The 21,697-nt window shown below is 37.1% G+C and overlaps 1 protein-coding gene across 15 annotated transcripts in view; it reads right to left on the minus strand.

The window, feature by feature from the left end:
• The window catches only part of SATB1 (SATB homeobox 1), a 109,287-nt gene that overhangs the window by 33,921 nt on the left and 53,669 nt on the right, over window positions 1-21,697 (minus strand). For all 15 annotated transcript variants that reach the window (XM_023554927.2, XM_064277353.1, XM_023554928.2 and 12 more), the window contains 2 exons: window positions 13,688-13,900; window positions 5,083-5,238 (listed from right to left, as the gene is read on the minus strand). In XM_023554927.2, coding sequence (XP_023410695.1) covers window positions 5,083-5,238; window positions 13,688-13,900 — 369 coding nt within the window. The remainder of the gene's footprint in view (window positions 1-5,082; window positions 5,239-13,687; window positions 13,901-21,697) is intronic.

Consider the following 21,697-nt stretch of genomic DNA (forward strand, 5'->3'; position numbering starts at 1 on the left):
ATTTAACTCTAACAACAACAACAAAAAAAAAAAGACACACTCACTAGGGAATACAGGACGCGATGTCACTGGCTCTGTTACATGATTCTTTAATTTTTTGTCACTATGGCAGTTCTACTCTGTCCCGTAGGGTCGTTATGAGTCGGAATCGACTCGACAGCAACAGGGGTTTTATGGATTCCTATTCTCCATCACGAAAATGATCTTTTTAACCCTATTTCTAGCCTCATTAATTTGTGACACAGTATATCTTACTTGCATTTGAGACCTTTTGATTACCATCTAAGACTTTCCAAACACAAAGGTCAAAACGTTGCTTTTTTCCATTCAGGAACCAAAGGAGTGCCAAAACCTTCTCTCTCTTTCTCTGTCCCTCCTTGCCTTCTCTTTCTTATACCAGAGGCCTTGAATCTCAATGACAAAAGTGAGTGAAAAGTAGATGGAAGAAAGCGAAGGGCTTCAAATTATTCGAAGGGCTTCAAATTATTCGGTCTCTTCTACTGGCTAGGCCTTTCCACAGAGGTGGGTATTGTTTTCTTTGGGTGTTAAAACACATACCTATCAACAAGCCAAGGCTGTAGTGGCCAAAGATTCCTGTAACTACAGGCCTGGTGGGTAAAGACTGTAAAAGTTTTTACTGAAAGCATGTTCGGTCAAATAGAATTTCCATCATCTAAGTTGCTTTACCTCAAAGAAATACCCCGTTCGATAAAGCACTAGAGAGAAATCATTTTCTAAACACAAGTGGTGACGCGGGGCTGCTCTGTAAAAAGCCTTTTACTCTCTTCTTGGGCTCCCGTCTGCAAGCCCCACCTCTGCAAACATGAAAATCAATGTAACAACTTGATGTACACGGCAAGGCCTACAGCGCCGCTAATGTCCCCTTGCTGGACATACACCTTAAGTCTCAGAGCTCTCAAGGGGCTTGCTGTGGAATAAAATTAGATTCCAACATCTGCCACCATTAAGGAAAAAATTCCATTTCCATCTCCCATATGAAAACACTATAACCAATGAACAGTAACTGAACCTTGATACCGTAATGATTATTACCCAAATCAACTATTTTTTTTTTAAACAGTAAAATTAGCAAATTCTGCTCTCATAATTATCTGAATGTTATCAGACTAAATGTTTGATAAAATTCCAATATGACACACTTGGAAAAAACTGCTCCTTACGTGACTACCCAGAATATAAAGTGTATTCATTTGTAGCTATTCACATTATGTTTAAAGCATATCATCTTTCTAAAGTTTGCATTAGCCTGCTTTCTTACCCAAGCACAAAAAGTAGCCTACCTCCAGTTTTTACTTGCATATTTTATTCAGACATTTCTATTAGAGCTAAAAACAATCTCATTTCTATTACTCATAAAAGAGGGAGAATATAATACATGTGGAATCTACATGAGTTGGTTTCTTTTACTGCAAATGCCTTCTACATTAGTCATTGTGTAGTACAACTCCGATGTGTCTGGTTCCATCAAAGTCTGGGACAGTAGCAACTGTAAAACCATCATCCTGCCTGTCACTCAGGGTACCCACCCAAGGCTTTATCTTTTAAAATGAGAAGTATTTGAGATACATAAATGTATGATAAATAAATCACTCTGATCAGTGTGAGGGGCTGAGTCTCTTAGGTAGCACATTATAATACCCTAGTTATTTGTGTACAGTGTTCTATAATTTCTTAAAACCCTTTCGCACACATTATAGAATGTAATCTCCTCCTATGTTAAAAGATTCTTGGCCTCAAAAAGGGTAAATAATTTCTCATTACAGGGTGGATGACATAGCCTGTACCATCGCCCCTTTTTGCCTCCTCCACTGTAATGTATCTCCTTCACCCCAAAATCAGGCAAAGAAAAGTCTAGGTTCAAAGGACCTTATGTTGGCAGATACCTGTGATCCATGACTATATCAATGAAGAAAGGAAAGCCCTCACTATTTCTACCATCGAGCAGTCCAATACCCCTAAATTCCTCTTTCTGGAGCAGGGTATAACTTTAGTATTCAGCCCATTTGGAAAGCCTGAGGAGATACTAAAATAGAGATGGAGAGATGGACAGAATTTGGGGTTGGCTATTTATGAGCCGTGTGGCCGTCCTGTGTAAGATGAGGAAAATAACACTGGCTCACAGGGTTCCTCTAAGAATTAAATGTAGATAAAATATAACATAAGATAGGTATAGCACAAAAAAAGGTGATGAATACTCATTTTCAGCCAACCCAGAGATCAAGGTGGGCCACAGAAACAGGAGGCAGATGGGCTGAGACACAAGCGAGGCTGGTGTCTCTTCATGTACGCTTCATGTTAGGGAACTTTGCCTCCTTTTGACAATCGTTGGCACACATATCTAAGGCATGAATAACTATTTTGGAAGTTAACAATTGTGACCATGAGCAAGATCAGTCTGATTTGAAGTTCTTTTGTTTGTTTGCTTATTAGTTTTTCAGCTTCCTTCACCAAACATCACAGCACGAGAACAGAACTTAAGTAATTAAGTACCTTTCCTTGCTAACTCCGATTGTCTCTCTTGGTGATACAGTTTGGGGATTGTGTCACTTCTAAAGTAATTCTCAATCTTTGTATAGATGTTAGTAAAGCAGGGAGCACTGCATGTAAATTGAACAATTCAGAGAAAGCTACAGAAATGTGCTGCTACGAAGTCAAGAGAAAACTACTGGTTAGGAATAACTACCTAAGGGAATGAAAGTTAACGCTTCGCTGGACCTCACAGGCTATAACTGGCCTCTTGAGTTCACCCTCAACCCATCATGGGGTTAGCTGAGCCAACAGCTTTGGGCACTCTGGGAGAAACACCGTCAGAGCAAACTCACAGAAGTTGCCACTTGACATTGTTGAAACAGAGACTCACGGTGAGCTGTGCAGGACAGCAACAAACAGTAAGGGTGTTTAAAAACTTCCCCAAATATTCCTCACATTACATTACTGGCCAACTGCCTCTACTGTCTGAAGAGTCTCCAAATCAGTAGCTCAATCCCTGGGGGAGGGTTTGGCATCTCCTTTTTTAAAAAAAGGAATGAAGTACAAGGTAGTGAAGGGACATAGGGACTGCTAATCATAGGGAGCCATGTTACAGTCAGTAAGGAAACTGGGGACTGGGAGGAGGGGTCAGGTTGAAGTGAATGAAAGATGACAGGCAGCTAAATGACAGCTATCTAAAAGTTTTAGTTATTAATTTGTGTTTGTTTTAAGGCTGGCCCTTATAACAATAATGCATGTCTAGCTTCTCTGTTCATCTAACTTTGGAGATTTAGGGAAAGTGTTCGGCCCTTGTAGGAATACAGACTGTTATTCTTATTAATTTAATTGTGCAGGTCAGAGAAAAAGATTTAGGGTCAGTAAGAAAGGCAAGATAATATACATTTAAATATAAAAGCGTCACCATAATTAGACTCAATAGCCACAACAAGACTGTGAAGGGCCGGTGGGTGTGGGGCAAAGTGAGATCAGGACATTCTCCTTAACGCAGAGTCTTGGCATGTAAATGAAGACATCTGAAGAAGCACACAGGTTTGAAGCGGCTCTAACATTCTATCATAATTAGAAACATTTCAAGAGCCCTGTAATTTCCAATCAAAATTACAGTAATTTCCGATATACAAGCCATGATTCATGACAGAATTTTACATTCCATGAGAGATTACAGTGGCCTGATGTATGACACGCTGAGTACAGCACTAACATAAACAATTCAGTTTAATGTTTAAACAGCACTTGATGTTTAGAATCTCACAATAAAAGAAACATATTATTGTAGAAATTATCACTTTGACAGTGATTGAAGGGTAGACAGGCATGTGGCCTATAAAGCTATAATTTTTACAGTCCACAGCTTGAGTTTAATCATTTTTATGTAACATTTCCAAGATACCCCTTAAGTATTTCATCCAGCCTATAACTTAAACAAGAACCTTTCCCTAAAAGCAAAACTCCCAACAAGTGCCACTACTGATGCTCACAGAGTAAAATTTCAGGATAAGCTGAAAGGGTACATTGTCACATCGAATGGTAAATACTCCCAGGAGTGTGTATTTATCAGAAGTGGATAACGGCTTGTCTGTTTTATACAGGAATGTTCATTAATGATAATGTATATGTTTATAGGGTCGCGAGAAGTTGGAATCGACCCTACAGCAGTGGGTTTTTTTTTTTATATGTTTAAAATTTCAAATTGTTAAAATCTTACCTCAAGGGCTTAGATGCCCGTAAATCTCACTTGGATAGCGTTATCAAATGTTTTTGTGAGCGTTTATATTTTTCTGGGCTTTTAAAGATTATATTAATGGCTTTGGAGAAGAGTTTATAGATAACTGTGAGTTTGTTCATATAGCTGATTCTACTTTTGATAAACCTAAGTTATCAATATATGACAATTAGGCTGATAAAAGATCACATTATCTAGTCTTTATTAAGTTTTTATCTTGCTTTGTAGGGATTTGTAATTTTTCCAATTTGATTCTATTCATTTATAATTCATCAGATTCAGGCAATTTTTCCAGTTGTAATTCAATTTATGTGTCCTGTAAATGTCTATAGGAAAGCTAAAATCATTAATATGCAAAGATGTGTGTGTGTACGCGCCAGTTTGTTTTAAAGTATACATAATAGTTGTAGAGGCCCAAGTTGGAACAGGAGAAACTGGGGAACGTTGGTAGCGTTACAGGACGGAAACCAAGGCCATCTAAGCCATAATGAAACAACAGCAATTCAAGTTATTTGTTCACAAAAATAGGCCATAGTGAGAAACTTCCTATACATCACCATATTCTTGTGAAAATAACCATTAACTGACCCAAGGATTTACTGAGAAATCGCCGCTTTGGGATGGCTGCTCCCCCAGAACCCAGTGCCGACAAGACGGCTGTTGGAGGGAACAAAGCCAAGTGCCTTCATCTGAATGGAAACATTTTGTTTCATTTTAAAGCTCTGTAAGTAATCCTAGAGACTGGCCTCTCAGTGATGCAAGTCCATGTTGAAAACAGACACCCCTTTTCATGAAAATTCCAGAAGCATCCCAGATAAACATTCTCCATGCCTAATAGAGGCTCTTACCTGGCTTTTGGTTGCTGCAACCTTCGCAAACAGTGCTTGGGACACTTTAGCGCGCTTCATTTCCTGCTGAATCTCATCATAAATGGAAGCATTAATGTTCATGGTATTGTTCTCTGGTTTCCCATTCCTCTCAGTGGCAATGGTAGCTGTTTTCACCTACAAAACGTTTTGAACATGACCGTCAGTTTTCATTAGCCAAATTGTTTTGAAGCTTCTCAGGCTCAGCATCCAAACTGGACACTGTTGCTCTTTTTATGATCAAGGTGATCAACAGTGCAGTCATTCAACATTAGTTATTACCCGGAGATCAGATTGCTTAACTTAAAGAAGTCACATTGTCACAGGTGATTGCATCTGTAATAGGACAGCAACTGCCAGCTGACAACCAGGAGTTATAGTGCCATAAAGGAAGTTTTCTGGAAAACAGAATAGTTTCAAAGACTTGAAAACCCTAAACTAATTGTTTCCCAATTACCTTCCATTGCAATCCTAACAAAGGAAATTCACAATTAAAATCATATTGCGCAGTGCTGTATCTTTGTCGGGTGCTCTGTGCCTAATACAGACAATTGCATTACTAATAGCTATTACATACTATGGCCTTTTTAATTTTAGACTGTTTTTTATGTTTTCCCTCTTATGTTCCATTTTTAAAATCTTCCATAACAAAGCCATTTGCAGAGCTGCATATTTAAATCTTCTATCCATCCATGAAACAGGTAGAGTACCTTGCTTAATTATCATAAAGGCTGGTTGCATTTTACATGTATATGTCCAAGCTGTTCTGTATAATTATTGCATCTTTTCCTGGCACCCCTGGACAAAACTATTTCCTTTGGACTTGTGGAACCAGACAGTAAGGAAATGTTTCACAACATTTAAGAGAACATTACTGTTAGTTACACAAAGTATTAATCAGTGATTTTAATATATTCAAAATGTCTAAGACTGAACGTAAAATCAGTATCTATATCAATGCCTTTAGTAATACTGACAAGCAGATATCAGCGGGAAAATGCCGTAAAATTTTAGGGGGGAAATCAAATCTCAACCTCAAAATTTACTGATAACTATAATTAATCTTTAAAACTCCAAATTTAACTTTTATTACGCAGTTATAGGAAGTAGCCTGGAAATTCTACATATCAGCTATGTAGCTGCTTATTTCCTGGGAAACTGATAAAAATGAAAAATTACTACTGATGCAGACCACACTTCTCCCAGTAAAATGATCTGTTAAGGACCTCACTTCTTAGGGTACTTTACAGAACTCAGGTTTTTGTCATCTAGAAACTTAGTGTCTTGGACAATTTCTCATATATAATACGAATGACAGAAAATAAACTATGTTTCAGCATAAACAAATGATTTTTGGCACAAAATGACACACATCCTTAATTGTAATTCTGTAAAATTTGTAATGTCGTAAACTTTCCAGGTTCCTTTCACTCTGCCCCACGATACCTGGTATGGAAAGAGGGACACAGGGTACATCTGGTGACTCGTTTCTCTGCATTCAGAGAGTAAGTGAGTTTCCTTTAAAATGTATCTTCAGAATCCTTCTAAATCTAGCCAGTTAGCAAAATATGTCACCTCTCGCTTATCTTGAGGAGGCAGCTATATTCTTCCGATGTGACACTACCCTTCTAAACACTAAAAGGATAACACTGTGAAATGGTTATGCCACAGGCCTGACATGATGACAAGAAGGCTGGACAACTGACAAACTTTTTCTGGGCGTCGTTTGCCTCTCCTAAACTATAAAATGGAGATGCGAGTAACAAGAGACTAGGCCAGAAGATTCCAGAGTTCCCTTTCTAGCTCTGTGACTCTGGTAAGCGAGGGCCCTCACGGAGGTATATGAACGACTGGAGGCCACTAAGAACGCACACAGGGCTTTGAAGCAATAATCTGCTAAACATCACTTTAGGAGCCAGAAGAGTTAACGCATTACCATAAATTGCCTACAAAGTTGCTTTGGTGAGATTCACAACTTTGCTCTGGGGTGGTCTTGCTTTGAGGCAGAGGGATAGATTTGATCACCCCATGGGGTCCCTTTTAATACCTATTTTTCTCAGTGCTTAAATGAAAGAGAAAAGAAAAGCCATTTCAATCGCTTTGAAAATTGAATGTTATGGAAATGAGGGCATGAAGTCCAGTGCATTGGAAGAAATAGTTCCTTGGTAGCAATCTGCTTAGCAATATTTAAGAGAGCAGGCTTTGAAAACTTCGTTTTGGCGTGTTTTAAAAGTAACTTCCATTCTTTGGTAAAAATTATGCTTAAGGATTTCTCTTCGAGGTGAATTATTTGTTTCAACCCTATGAATTTTGTTCCTGAAAATGTCCTTGGTTTAATTTTTTTTTAATAAAACAATTACAACTCTAGCCAAAAAAGCAAGCATTTTCAATCACTAAAAAAAAAAAAAAGTCAAATAATCCTTTCCTAGTAGCCAACAAAAATCAAAAAAGTGACAACCAAGTATACATGAAACATTAAAAAAAAAAAAAAAGCATGTGAGGACAACTTTTATAAAATATAAAATAAGAAAATATCTATCACTCATTTAAAAACTATTTAGAAATGCTCTTCTTTACCACCTTGTTGGCCCAGAAACACATCTTATCAGAGGTAAGCTATTAGAGTTCTGATATCACATTTTTTCCTAAACACAAGCTATTGCTTAAGGGGAACTGACTTGGACAGCTTTTCAAAACTATGAAAGCTGAATTTTTCCCCAGGTAAAAGTGGAAACAAAAATCTTTTATACCTCAGTCTACTAAGTACTATTTTAGCTTAGAACAAAAAAAAATCTTCTTTAATCCTGGTTTAGCTTTTAATATTATATCACACATTAAAATTCATAAAGTAGTTCATTCCAGGCAAAACAAACTACTCTTCAGCTCTTCTCCACAAATAGCACAGGAGGTAAAATAAACGCAGTTGCTTTCCAAATAGCTTTTATCAAGGTAGGGCGTTCTACTCCATTATTACAGCGGCGCCGGGAAGTAGTTAAGAATTGGAGATTCAACTTTCTACCCTCCCACATGGGGACAGGGTGCAGCACTAGCCCCCTGCTTTGTATTCCACTAAAAATTGTGCAGAAGAACACAAATTTTCCATGAAAACTCTATTTAGCTTCTTCATGGATGGTAGACTGCATCCAATCATACTTTTAGGTTACATAAAAATGGAGTCTATCATGGTCCTCATTGGTGAATACGCTTGCTATTCCTTGATGCTGGGAGAACTGCCCACAAGCACATAGCTCCCACACACAAAATGAAAATGTTATAGAGTTTTCATAATAATTATGATAATAATAAAGGCTGACATTTATTAGTTGTTTATTATGCGCTGGGCATCGTGCTAACGTACACTATTCTCTGTAACCTGCACGATAGCTCTGTGCAGGTACTACTATCACCACCATTTAAAAACTGAGAAAATCTTCATAAAAACAGGCTAAGCAATTTGTCCAAGGGAAAAAGCTGAGATCTGAACTTAAGTCTGTCTGATGCTAGTGTTTATCTTTGAAACCACTGTGCTATATCCATAAAAAAAAATCATGTCATTACATGGACCTTCTTAACTTGGAAAAATTCTTATTTTTTAAAAACATGCTGAATCTGCTTTTTGGTGGCCTTCTGCTAAATCAAGGAGGGTTGGTGGGGCAGTGGTTAAGAGCTCAGCTGTTAACCAAAAGGTCAGCAGTTTGAGTCCACCAGCCACTTCCTGGAAACCCTATGTGGCAAGCTCTGTCATATAGGTTCGCCATGAGTTGGAACTGACTGGATGGCATTGGGCTTGGTTTTGGGTTTTGCTAAATCTAGCTTATTAATCTCCAGTTTTTAGCAGCTAATCGTTTTATCATTATTTTTAAAAATATGCAAACTGTAAATGTTTTCTTAGGAATGTAACAACTGTACTAATCTGAGGCATTCTTATTGGTGATGGAAAATAATCTCTACTCTCAAATTTCTATGTGCTGATGATACTGTCTTGAGTATTATAGTCCTCTCATTTATTTTTTCTTTTAGACTTCTTTTCTCAATTTGTAGGAACAATATTAATTATGTCCCAAGTCTAGACCTTTAAACACTCTCTAGCTTTTTTACAAAATGGCAATTAATGGGGAGTATTTCACAAGTATATTAAGAGAGATCTTAAAACAATGCCATTTAAGGGATCTATAACAAATAAAACTTTTATTAAGTGTTAAGTAAGTTCCTGCCTGTAAATGAATCTGAAACCGAGATGAACCTATGTCTCACCATATTAAAGAAGAATTTGTTGTAAAGAGACACAAAGGCGCATCTACCAAATTATATATTTCGTACATGAACTTTGCACATTTTTCTAAAGCACTGGTACAGAATATCACACCTTCCTGTAGAAGAAACTAAAGAATTACACAGAGATATAAAAAACAAAAGTGAATTATGTAATTCATTGAGAAGTTATAACTTGATAATTATAGGTTTTCGAAAGCATCAGAAATTAACTACAAAAGCCACACATCAAGAGCACCAGCATAAGTACATACTAAAAAAATAAAAAAAAATTTTTTTTTTTAAGTACATACCTGAGGTAAAAACCCAAAAAAAACAAATCCATTGCCGTTGAGTCAATTCCGACTCCTAGTGAACCTACAGGACAGAGTAGAACTTCCCCACAAGGTTTCCAAGGAGTTCCTGGTGGATTCGAACTGCCAGCCTTTTGGTTAGCAGCCATACTCTTAACCACTATGCCACCAGGGTTTCCTCATATACCTAAGGTATTAAAACTGATCTACGTAAAAGACAGCTGCCAGAAAACAGTAATTAATTATTATTAATAAAATCCCTTTTATTAAGTCATCTGGAAAATCTGTTAAGCACAGACAGAAATCTTTAAGACCAAGGGACTTTGGGGGTATTGGGTTCACCCAGATATTCTCATGGAACCAAAGTGTTGGAAGGGGCTATTTTTCCCACACTCTTAGAGATGCCAGGTTATACGAGGTCTACCAACATGGATCATCTGCCAAACATTTAATGTCCTCTATCAGGAGAATGTTCTCGCAAGTGTTATTCACCCTAATCTAACAATAAAACTTCCTATCCTCTGTGACAAACAGAAAAGGTCCACAAGTCTCATTTTCCTCATTCTAAAGTAAGTTTGTTTACATTTGGGAAAGTAGCTTGACGTAGACGAAAGAGCAACAGACTTAAATGGGGAATCTGAAAGCTGTGACTAAACCTTAGACTTGCCGTTCTTGTTTTTCTCATACCAAAATGTTGGTAGAAGGAGTCAGTGAATTAATGTAGGTGAAGGTGCTCAGAAAACTGAATCGTTATCAAATGCAACGTACTCTTATTTCTTGCATGAAGCATGTAACTTGTGCAAATGTGCTTTAAGCAAACAGGTCTGCTCCAGCCACAAGACAAAGCACATGGCACAGCTGCCCCTGCAGGAGTACAGGGGGTGAGTCTGCACAGGACGGTTCTCACCTAGGTGGGGACTGCCCAAACTTTTGGTGACTCCTGTGACTGGTCAAGTAACCCAGGTGAGCTATTCCTAGAAGCTACACCTGGGGCCTGACTAACACCAGAAGCCCTAGGGGGCATTCCAAACCATCTCTGTGTGTGGCCTAAACTCCACGATAGAAAGAAGCTGGATAGGAATCCAGTCTCTCTCAGGTCTAAAGGTGAGCTGAGTCTTCTGTGAGCCACCAAGGGCCTCTGCCTACAACACACAGCTCTTTAGAAAGCAATCAGGTTCAGGGCCAGCATAAGCTTGAGATTAGTCCCAAAGCAAATAATGTTTCAAATCCTCTTTGTTTTGGAGGAAATGAAACGTGAAATATCACATAGCCTTTTCTTGCTATAGGGTCACTATGAGTCAGAATCGACTCGACGGCAACGGGTTTTTTTGGTTTTTTCTCTTACTGATAAAATTTAAAAGGACAAAATTTTATAGTCAGTCTCGTTTCTTTATCTGTGGTTTCCTCCATTTTTGTTCTTCCATTTTGGTCATTTGTCATAAACATACTAAAGCCTCACATGTGGTGTACTGGCTCCAATTTTAAAGCACTTGATTTCATCTGTTGCAAAACAGTACTAATTCGACTGTTTTATAATACGTTTTCCCAAATCTACAGCACTCATTTTTCACTGATAATACTTTTAATACATTAAGAATTTCTTAAAATTTAATTTATCAGATCACTGTTAAAGGATAAAATGGGAACAAATTGGTAGTGAGCTCTACTATAATAATATTAAGTAACGCAAAGAGATTCTCAGCGAGGCAAGTAAGGCACTTTAAAGATTTATGTTAGAGCGATAAAATAAAATTATATACATATACACACATATCAGATAATCACTCTGGAATTTGTTTAGATGGCCTGCAATACTGCATTAATAGCAGTTTTTTCTTTGCAAGTTTCACTAAAAATATCTACATACCTCATATATTCATCTTTGACTAATTCCCCTGGCTAAGGGTTTGATCTCAACCCCTCTTGAGAATAGCTAAAGGTAGCTCCATCAGCTCATCAGTAATTGAGGTCAAAATAAATTATATGCATATATCAACAGACATGATCTTTAAATATAGATATACTACCCATTAGTATCTTAACAGTATGTGAAAAGATGTATCACTTAATAATAAAACTTAAAATAACTTTGGTTAAACAAAAGCTTGATGAATAAGGACTGCGGAATCACATTTGAAGAATAAAAGTGTTAAAATCCTGGAAAAATTAGAAAACAAAAGCTGTACTAAGGAACCACTAAGTCAAGCAATTAAATAGATTTAAAAAAAAAAAAAGAAGCTTAACACTGAAGTTCATACTGGTCTTAAGTAAGCCATCCTTTTGTTAGTATTGCAGATTAATGAGTAAAATAACTCTCTGCCCACAGGCCCTTCAGTGATGACTATAAGAGCAAAGTTACCTAGTGAGGGTGTGAGCTACCCGAATTGCAAATAAAGCGTTAAACCAAGTCAAAAATCGAGTTCTTTTATTTAATCACGCTTATAAAAGCCCTGGTGGCATGGTGGTTAAGTACTTGGCTGCTAACCAGAAAGGTCGGCAGTTCCAACCCCCCAGCCACTCTATGAGAGAAAGATGTGGCAGTCTGCTTCTGTAAAGATTACAGCCTTGGAAGCCCTACAGGGCCATTCCACTCTGTCCTGTAGGTCGCTATGAGTCAGAATCAACTTGATGGCAAGGGGTTTGGTTAGATATGTGTATATACACACACACATATATGTAAAGAGTTCCTCACTCTTTATCTTAAGATATATTTTACTGATCAAACTCAGTAATTGTGTGTGCACAGGCAGGTGAATATATACATATAGAGAAGCCACTCTAAACATAAATTTCTTATTCACAATACAACAATGATTTCCTTACAGTCTGCTCCTATAGACATCAAGACCAGATTGGTTTACATTAAATAAAATGGATAAGATGAAGTTTTGTGATATTTCTAAAAAGCAGATGGTTTCAGAACATGGTAATAAGGAGTTTAAGCCCCTCAACAAGTAGCTGAACGTTCTGTCTATTCCTTGTTTATGGAGCATTTTCAGCAGTTTCGTCTTTAGTGTTGAATGAGATTTTTCCGTATTTCCACACTTACAAATGTGTGGTGATTTTTTTACTATTGATAAAAAGAACATCAAAACAATTTCATTATGACCCTATTGTTTATGAATACTGTACTTTGAGAGTTTGTATTCCATATTCAATTTTTTTCCAGTCCAGTTTTACCTGACCGTATTTTTAAGAGTGATGTCTGCCACAAATTAAATGTGTTAGGAAACTACACTTGCTTGTGGATTTTGAGTCTAACTCCCCGTCAAACTCTACCTGATAGTTTGTGCTGAAAAGGAATTTCTCAAATTCTCATGATAGTTATACACTTTAAACTTTGAGTAAAATATAATAATAAAATAGATGTACAAACACAGTTACCTGTACGGTGATTTTTCTTCTTCCTAAAAACTGCAAAAATTTGGAGAAATAGAGAATGTGCCCATTTCTGGGAATATGGACGGAATTCTTTATCAGCCGTATTTAAAACTGCCTTCAAGGATTGTATTAAACTTAATTATGAAAGATTACAAACGAGATGATATGTAATTGGTACCAGCTGCAGTTCGTATTGGAAAGCATAAATACAAACGGAATTACGTTTTTTTTTCCCCCCTTACTATTCAAATGGCAGTTCTAAACTGGTGGAGATAAAATTGACTTTACTTTTTTTTTCCTATTGAGTTTAAAATATTCCTTGACTTAATAACAGCAGTGGAGACAAATATCCCATTTAAAGACAACTTCCCTCACCCAAAGAACCAAGGCAATGAAGACACACAAAGTAAGTTTCTTTCCTGTATTTAATTAGTAGCTTATTGTTTTTCAATCAGAGGCAGTGACCTGGGATCAAATTCTCCTCAAGCAACTCCATGGGATTTTTTTTTTTTTTTTTTTTTTTATTCAGCTATCTACTCATCCATCAATTTACTGTCATATTCTTCCTTAAGCATTAAAAAAAAAGGCAAAAAGAAGAAGAAAGACAAACATAGACAGCAAGGTGGAAAAGGTGACTTCACCTGTGGAGGACGGCTGGGAGGTGTGTTTATCAGGGGGGCAGGACCCATAGCAGAGGCAGCGTTCAAACTCCTCTCCCTTTCATCCTGGTAAATTCGATCTCTTTCAGCTTCCGGTAACTGCAAGAAGTTCTGCATAGCCCGAAGGTTTACCAGCAAAGACTGGGATGCAGTCTTGGGGTCCTCTTCCTTTCGGAGGATTTCTGAAAGCAAGCCCTACAGGGAAAGAAAGGCACAGCGTAAGCCTGCTCCCTGGCTTTGCCAAGCCATCAACGATCCTTCCCTTTTCCTTTCTACTCTGTTTAGAAAATGAACAGTCAGAGGCATTAATTCTGCATAGGAATATATTAGTTACAACTGAAGTAGTAGAGGAGAGAGCCTCAATTGTATTCTTAATTTTATTAAGCACCTGCTTTACATATACTGAAACTGCCTAATTGGTCTCCTTCCTTTGAGTAGCTTAACTTGCCATGAAATCTTTCACAGAGAGACAATCGAGGGAAGTTAAGAATAAATGAAATCCTCGTAATACAACAGCAACGAACTGTCTACTTCTCAAGCTTGCTAAACAAAGACAGTGGAATGCCAACAGCCCAATATCTAAAGATACAAAGCCATTTCTAGAGACATAGTAGAACTTCCAAAGAAAATACCAGAAAATGAATTGTAACACATTAAAACAAAGACTACTAGAGCATCACCAGAGATTCAGGCAATATTTTAAGTTATTCCTTAATATTAAATTACAGTAAAACCTGTGACAGCCAGAACCCGCGTAAGGCGGAAACTTGTCAGAGAAGGAGAGTTCAAATATTTTCCACTAATACAGGGCGATAGAAAAGTGGTAAGATTGCACCCTGTCAAAGGCAGAAAACTTGCGAGTCCTGGAAGAACAAGGCAGTCCCACCAAGTTCCGGCTCTCACAGGTTTCACAGTATTAAAGTCAATGACACCAAATGTCTCTTTCAATTTACCATTCAAAGGAAATCACAAGGGACTCCCCCAAATAACTCCAAATAGTATTTTGCTATATATACCCCAGGGGGACAAGTTGAAATTTTGAACTTCAGAAACCACAGGTAAAATTTAAAATACATAACCACTTTTCCATACTTCAAAAGTCTGTCATAGCATGCCAAGGGAAAGAAAATCTGCTCAATTTTCCTATAATTACAAAATTTCTAGGTTGTGAAACAATCTTATCAATTTAGGTGCTAAGAATCATTATTAATGACTGAAGAAATTTACAAACCATTTGATAACTCCTGTTAGGTGCCTTTCTCTCCAAAAAAGAGAAGATTAACTTATAACTAATTTTTTTAACTTTTAGAAGAATGGTTCTCCAAATGGGTGGTTTCCCCCACTGTGCTGAATATGAAACAGAAAGATAAGATTTTCTGTCCATTTTGTAAGGGCTGAGCAGCCCTTGTCTCTTCAGTCTTGTACATGAAATAATGCCTGGAACACTAAGACATTTGCTTTCTATCCTGGTCAGAGTATCAGCTTCTCACAATTTAGATCAGAACAAAATTTTATCAAGGTTTCTATGCAAATTGCAAATCTCACTTTCCAATAACCAGTGAAAATGGTCAAAAGGTACATTTTGGGGAAGTAAAGCTCCATGAAAACTCAGGTATTTTCATGGTCTCCTCAAAGTGCAAACCTAGCTTTGTTTCCAGTTCCTCAGTGATAATGCACCATACTGACCAAATTATAACAGCTGGGTACAGACAGTACAAAATCACTGTCCATTTTAGAAACTATTTGTTGTTGTTGTTGTTGTTGGGTGCCGCTGAGTCAGTTCTGACTCATGGCAACCCCACGTGACAGAGGAGAGCTGCGCCATAGGGTTTTCTTGGCTGTAATCTTTTACAGAAACAGATTGCCAGGCCTTACTCCCATGAAACTGCTGGGTGGGTTTGAACTGCCAACCTTTTGATTAGCAGCTGAGTGCTTCATTGTTGCACCACCAGGGCTCCTTAAAAATAATTTCTAGCCTGCTATTTTAAAAAAGAACCTCCAACAGGTTCCCGGAGCTTAGGAGTAAATTTTAAAGACATTTCTCACTCAGTCTATAATGCAACCCATAAAACTGGAAACGACCTCAACTTTCAGTTTCACCAGAAAGAAACTGAACAATGAAAGGCACAAGGCCGTTCATTTGTGATACTGATGAGTGACGTTGCAACTGTGTCTACACAAGAGAAAACATACATCCAACTTAATTAAAATTCAAACAGGCAATCATCCAGCTATTTAATTGCACCAGGTCAAACAACTAGACTGACTTTGTTTTTCCTATGCCATAATAAAACCAAAAAATACAGGTCTCAAAAAAAAAAAGAGACACACGGACCCAACATACACAGTATATTACATTGTTCTGTGTACCCTCAAGTCGATCCGACTCATAGTGACCCTATAGGACAAAGTAGAACTGCTCCACAGGGCTTCCTAGACTATACTCTATGGTAGCAGGTCGCCAAGTCTTTTATCCCATGGAGAGGCTGGAGTGTTCCAACCTTTCAGTTAGCAGCTAAGCACTTAACCACTGCGCTACCAGGGCTCCTGTTATAAGTATAATATAAATCCCTTGAATATAATAATCTTGCATTTTTGTTACCCCAGCAGAAGGCCTACCATGAAAGTGTTTGATAAATATTAACTAAGTGGACTAATTCACTGTACACAAACCACGAGAAGAAAGGAAAAATTGCAAACTAGCGATAGCAACTTAAAAACAATATCTGCTGCCCACAGGTAAATTCTAATGGTAACCAGAAGTACTTAGGGTGGGCCTTCAATGAAAAGCTATAGGGCATTCTGTGAGATATTTATCTATGTTAATTGTTAATTAAAAAAAAAAAAAAAAGATTAGGCCAAAAGAGATCCTATATATATTTAGGGTGTTACTGTATTTGGGAAACTTGAAACTAGACATTTATAAATCTTCAATAACATATCATATATTTCTATTAGAAATATTTCCTGAGATAGCAGTGAGCTATAGTGAGAAGAGCAAACACATAATAATATTCTCTCTGAAGTCTTGCTAACAAGGGACTAAGTCGCCCCGGCATGGCTTAAAGTGAAAGCAAGCATGGCACTGTGTGGAGAATTTAGAAACCTCTCCACCCATATTTTGACATTGGCGTGACTTCCCATTTGAGCATGCGAGTTTTTTAGGGGCAAAGTATTTTGTTGCCTCTTAAAAATTATTCTAATGGATCAATGGCAGCTTTTCTGGCGTGAATATGCTGAAGTTCTGAAGTGATGTTTCAAGCCCTTGAATGCTGAAAGAGCTATAAAGTGGCCAGTGTAGACAGTCTCAGGTGTTTTAGAAACCTTTGGGGTTTTTTTTTTTTTGGCCCAGAGCTTTCAATGAGGGGAGTGCCCCCTGGTGGAAATGCTTGAAAATATTGTTAGAAAACGTTTGGTTAGAGTGTGTTAATTACCAATATTTTTTTGTCCCTTTAGAATAATTTTGGACGCAAAATGATTACTAGCAGAACCCAAATATGGCAATGTATATTTCCGCCCCAGTCAGGTCATTGTTACTTGAATAGCCGTATTTATGGATTCAAGATGTATGTGGCCTGTTTCCCATTTCCCACAACTGAAAATACAGTACAAACTTGCCAAGTTAGGTCCAGCTCATTTGTTTTAATCCCCCATGGGTGGATATCAAGAGAGATCTTTTCCCAAAAATTCTTCAAAAAAAATAGTTATTTCAAGGTCCTCACATGCCTTACTCGCCATCTCACAGAACATGCTGAAATACCAGGATTAAAACACAAACCAAATATTGTGCACCTATGGTTGAAATGGAAACCCTGGTGATGTAGTGGTTAAGTGCTATGGCTGCTAACCTGGTTCGAATCCACCAGGCGCTCCTTGGAAACTCTACAGGGTTGCTATGAGCTGGAATCGACTCAACTGCAATGGGTTTGGTCTTGGTTTTTTCGGTATGGTTGAACTCAAACAAAATTCATTAGTCATTCTTGTTTCTGAAGAGAAGAACTTGATAACTTGTATGTTATTTAGGAAGTTACCAGCATGTCATGAATACTAATTTTATTGGAAATGAGAAGCTGCCTTTCATTGGGACTTCACATTTTACAAATAATTAGATGTGTGCTCTATATATGAAAACATAAAGTTGCTTAGCACTGTAGTTACACAGTGGTTAAGTGAGAATTGTTTTTTTTTTTAGTTAAAGAATTTACTGATGAATTCCTAAACCTTTTTCTACATTCCAAAAAGAGTTTACGAGTTATTACAAGCAAAATTCATTAGTAATTGCAAAAGAAAGAAAGAAAGAAACCTTCAATAAATATTATCAGTACTTCCAAAAGCTAATTATGAATTCTTTAAAATAGCAGATAAGCGAAAGAGACTGCCAATCTGAACAAAAAGCCTGTCTGGCCTCCCGTTTGTCTCCTCTTTGAACATAATCACTGATTCAAATAGATTTTATCAGCTTCATGGAACTTCAAAGATCTCAGAAGGAAAACATGATTTGATGAAACCTCCCCGCTAAAAAGAAAATAGATAAAACATTCTTCAAGGCTACTTGCCTCCATTTTTTGGTGAATTTTTAATCACATATGGCCAGGTGAAAGATTATTTTCAAACTCCGCCTACTACCTTGGACTCATGCCAAATAAGTTATAAGCAGACGCATTTATCTTTGTCGTTTGGTAGGCTAAACGAGAGCTGTCACGACGGGGTAATAGCACCTTTTTTGCCTTTTATTCAATAGTGATATGGATAGTGGACTTTTCTTAAATTACACCGTGAAGAATTATAGGAACACAGTAGCAATTTCTGTTATACTTAAGCAGGCAAATTTCTCTCTACCACATAATTTACAGAACTCAAATTCAATAAAACATTACATGATGGTCCATTACTGTTATCAGTTTTGAATAATCCATCTTCATTCTTCATTTTACTGGAAAATAAAGTGTGCCAAAGACAAGAGGAGGGGGGAGAAAAAGAGAAAAAAGCTACAGAACGGGATCAGAGTTAAACCCTGGGTTTTATTTAATAAAAAAAAAAAGGCACTAAAGAATGTATTTTCTTCTAATCACAACCTTTAAAGACCAATATTACAGAGAGGTGAAGTGAAAAGTATAAATCTTGGATGCTTTGGCAATTCTTTCTAGCCATAGGTTTCCATTAAAAAGACATCGAGTAAGCATAACTGAATGAATGGCATGTGCTAAAAGCTGCTATCTTCAATAGCAATTAAAGAACATATGCCCATCAATTCAGAAGGGAAATTTTCCTTAAAACAAATAATTATATAAACACCATAAATTTCAGAGAAGGTAGACTGAAAAAAAAAAAAAAAAAAAACCAGTCCCATGTGGAAAGTCTTGAGAGGGTTATGTTTTAATGTAGGAGACCCTATTAAGATTATGCAAAAAAGTCTACAATTTAGAATGAAAACACGAAACCCAGGATTTTTAAGTTATGCAGAGCTGTCAATGACTAAAACATTCTCAACTCGTATCAGCGTTCTCTATTAATGTTTTCACATACTATTTCGAGGACACAATGACTTTACCCAATCATAGAACTTGGATCTGTATGTATGTATTTGACATTAATGTTTTTTTAACTTGGGGCTGGGATTGCACATTGTAATAAGTGCACACAAATGTGTCATGTGCAATCTAACTCTGCAGAGCTCTGTGTCTATACATATGCATTAGCGTGTGTATTTTCGTACTCCGCACTCACACCATACACTCTCTCTCTGCACCTGCTTTTATTGAAATGCATACACTTTGAAATAAACACACTACATGCATTCATATGAATGTATAATCATTAAAATAAATGCAGCTGTGTGTACGTGTGCGCGTGTGTGTACAGGTTTTTAAGTATGACCACCCAAAATACATGCATGCTTGCGTGTGCAAAAGCTAGTTCTCAAAAACTGAACAACTGTATACATAGAAAATGACTCTTTATTTAAACCCAGTAGCTTCATATATGGCCCAACATCCACTTATACTAAGAGTACCACTTACCAAGTAAATCAAGCCCCTTTATCACCCAGGCCCCCAAATAATGTTTTGGTGATGACTTTCTAAACGGGCTATTCTTACAGGGCTCTGTATCAAGCTGTACCAGGTTTTCATTCTACTTTCCTCATAAAAATAAAGTCACTCTTTTTGACGTTAACCACAGAGATAACTATCTTTTCAAAGGGATTAATAGAGACTCTTGCCTTTCTTCCAATAACAAATCCTACAGATATTCCTGAAATTTGTCAATGTGAGAACCAAAGGCAGAACAAATGGCCAGCTCTCCACAGTCATGGCTGTAACATCGTAACCCAAAAGAAGAAAAACTGCACTGATGGGTGGTGACTTCACCTTCATCTCCCTCAGCCCAATTCTTGCTAGTCTTCATCATATGAACTTTCCTCAGTGCTTCAAGAAATAACTATTTGCTGCTCAGTTTTTAAAGTGCTTATCAGTAAATCTGTAGGTCATTTATATCCATTTCAATATTATCTTTGTGGGCTTTTAATTCAATTCAACAAATATTTATTAAACTTTGAAGTAGAGACTCGTCTATTTTTTTGGCCAGTACAAAGAACTACTGATAGTTACTGCTATTTAAAAAAAAAAAAAGGGAATGCTACCAGAAACAGGAGTATCTAGAGGGTTGATTTTTGATTCATTCATTCATCCATTCTATTTTTTAAATAACTATTCCTAACTGGACACAGGTGTTATCTGTACCAGCTATTACTGAACACTTCTTTTTTTTAAGTTGTAAAAAGACAGAAGTAAAACCATAGAATTTTAACCTGAGACATAACCTTCTGCAATTACCCTTTTAAAAAGAGATAAATAATGTACAAAAAAAATGGGTGAAGAAACTGAAAACAACACTGAGTTAAGGGCTTTGTCAGGTCTCCTAACTCCCAATCTAGTTAAGGCAAGCCAAAAATAAATCACAGCTGGGATTCTCCTAGGTATGGAAACTCTGCCAACAAGGAATTAATACTAGATTATTTTTGTCCCAGGATTTTAGTCTCATAGTCATGTAACAAAATAACTTAAATATAAGAGAAAAGTATGAGTTAGGCAAAAAAGAAAAAAAAGCCCAAAATACAAAGAACAGTTAACAAAAGAACAGTGGTAAACCAAGAAAGTTGAAAGGACATAATGTCCTCATTCTAATCAAAGTTACATGTTCTTTTAGTTTTTTTTTAGTGTGCCTGAGCTAAAAATAAATACCATATATATCAGGTTTGTTTCCAAACAATGAAGAAAAAAAAAAATTTTTTTTTTTTTTTCACATTTACAGCGTAATACAATCAAAAGACGTTTAGGACTCTCAAATTTCTTTATCTTATGACTTCTAATCTATCATATTTTCTCCATGCCCTTCTAAATCATCTTCTGTGCTGATAGTATCTTCATAGGAATTTGCCCAGGAGGACAAAGGTGTGAACAGCAGGAGTATACACAGACAGATCTCAGTGAGAAGTCCAGAAGAGAGGCCTACACATTAAGGCCTACACATTAAGGCCTATGGACCAAACCTAGCCCGTCACCTATTTTGTAAATAACTGTATTGAAAGATCACAGTGTTTTGACAGAGATCCTCTGGCCCTGAAAGGCTAAAATATTCATTATCAGGCCCATTACAGAAAAGCTTTGCTGACCCTTGGTCTAGACTATGAGGTTTGGAAGAATATCAACAATAATGTCAAGAGGGGAGAGGACCAAGCTAAGAAGCATTTTATGTTAATAGGCCATATTGTTTTCTCAAACTGGTCACACAGGATTAAATGCTAGAAACTGCTATTGAGCCCTTCCCCATTCCACCAAATTTTTCTTTTTTAAGTTGCAGGAGGGATGTGAGCTTAGGTGTCTGGCTTCTTTAGGGTGGCTGACCTAGAAGTGGAATGCTGGTGGTGCAGTGGTTAAGAGCTTGGGTGCTAACCAACAGCTTGACAGTTTGAATCCACCAGTTGCTCCTTGG

Source organism: Loxodonta africana, chromosome 27 (genome assembly GCF_030014295.1).
Source record: "Loxodonta africana isolate mLoxAfr1 chromosome 27, mLoxAfr1.hap2, whole genome shotgun sequence".
NCBI lineage: Eukaryota > Metazoa > Chordata > Mammalia > Proboscidea > Elephantidae > Loxodonta > Loxodonta africana.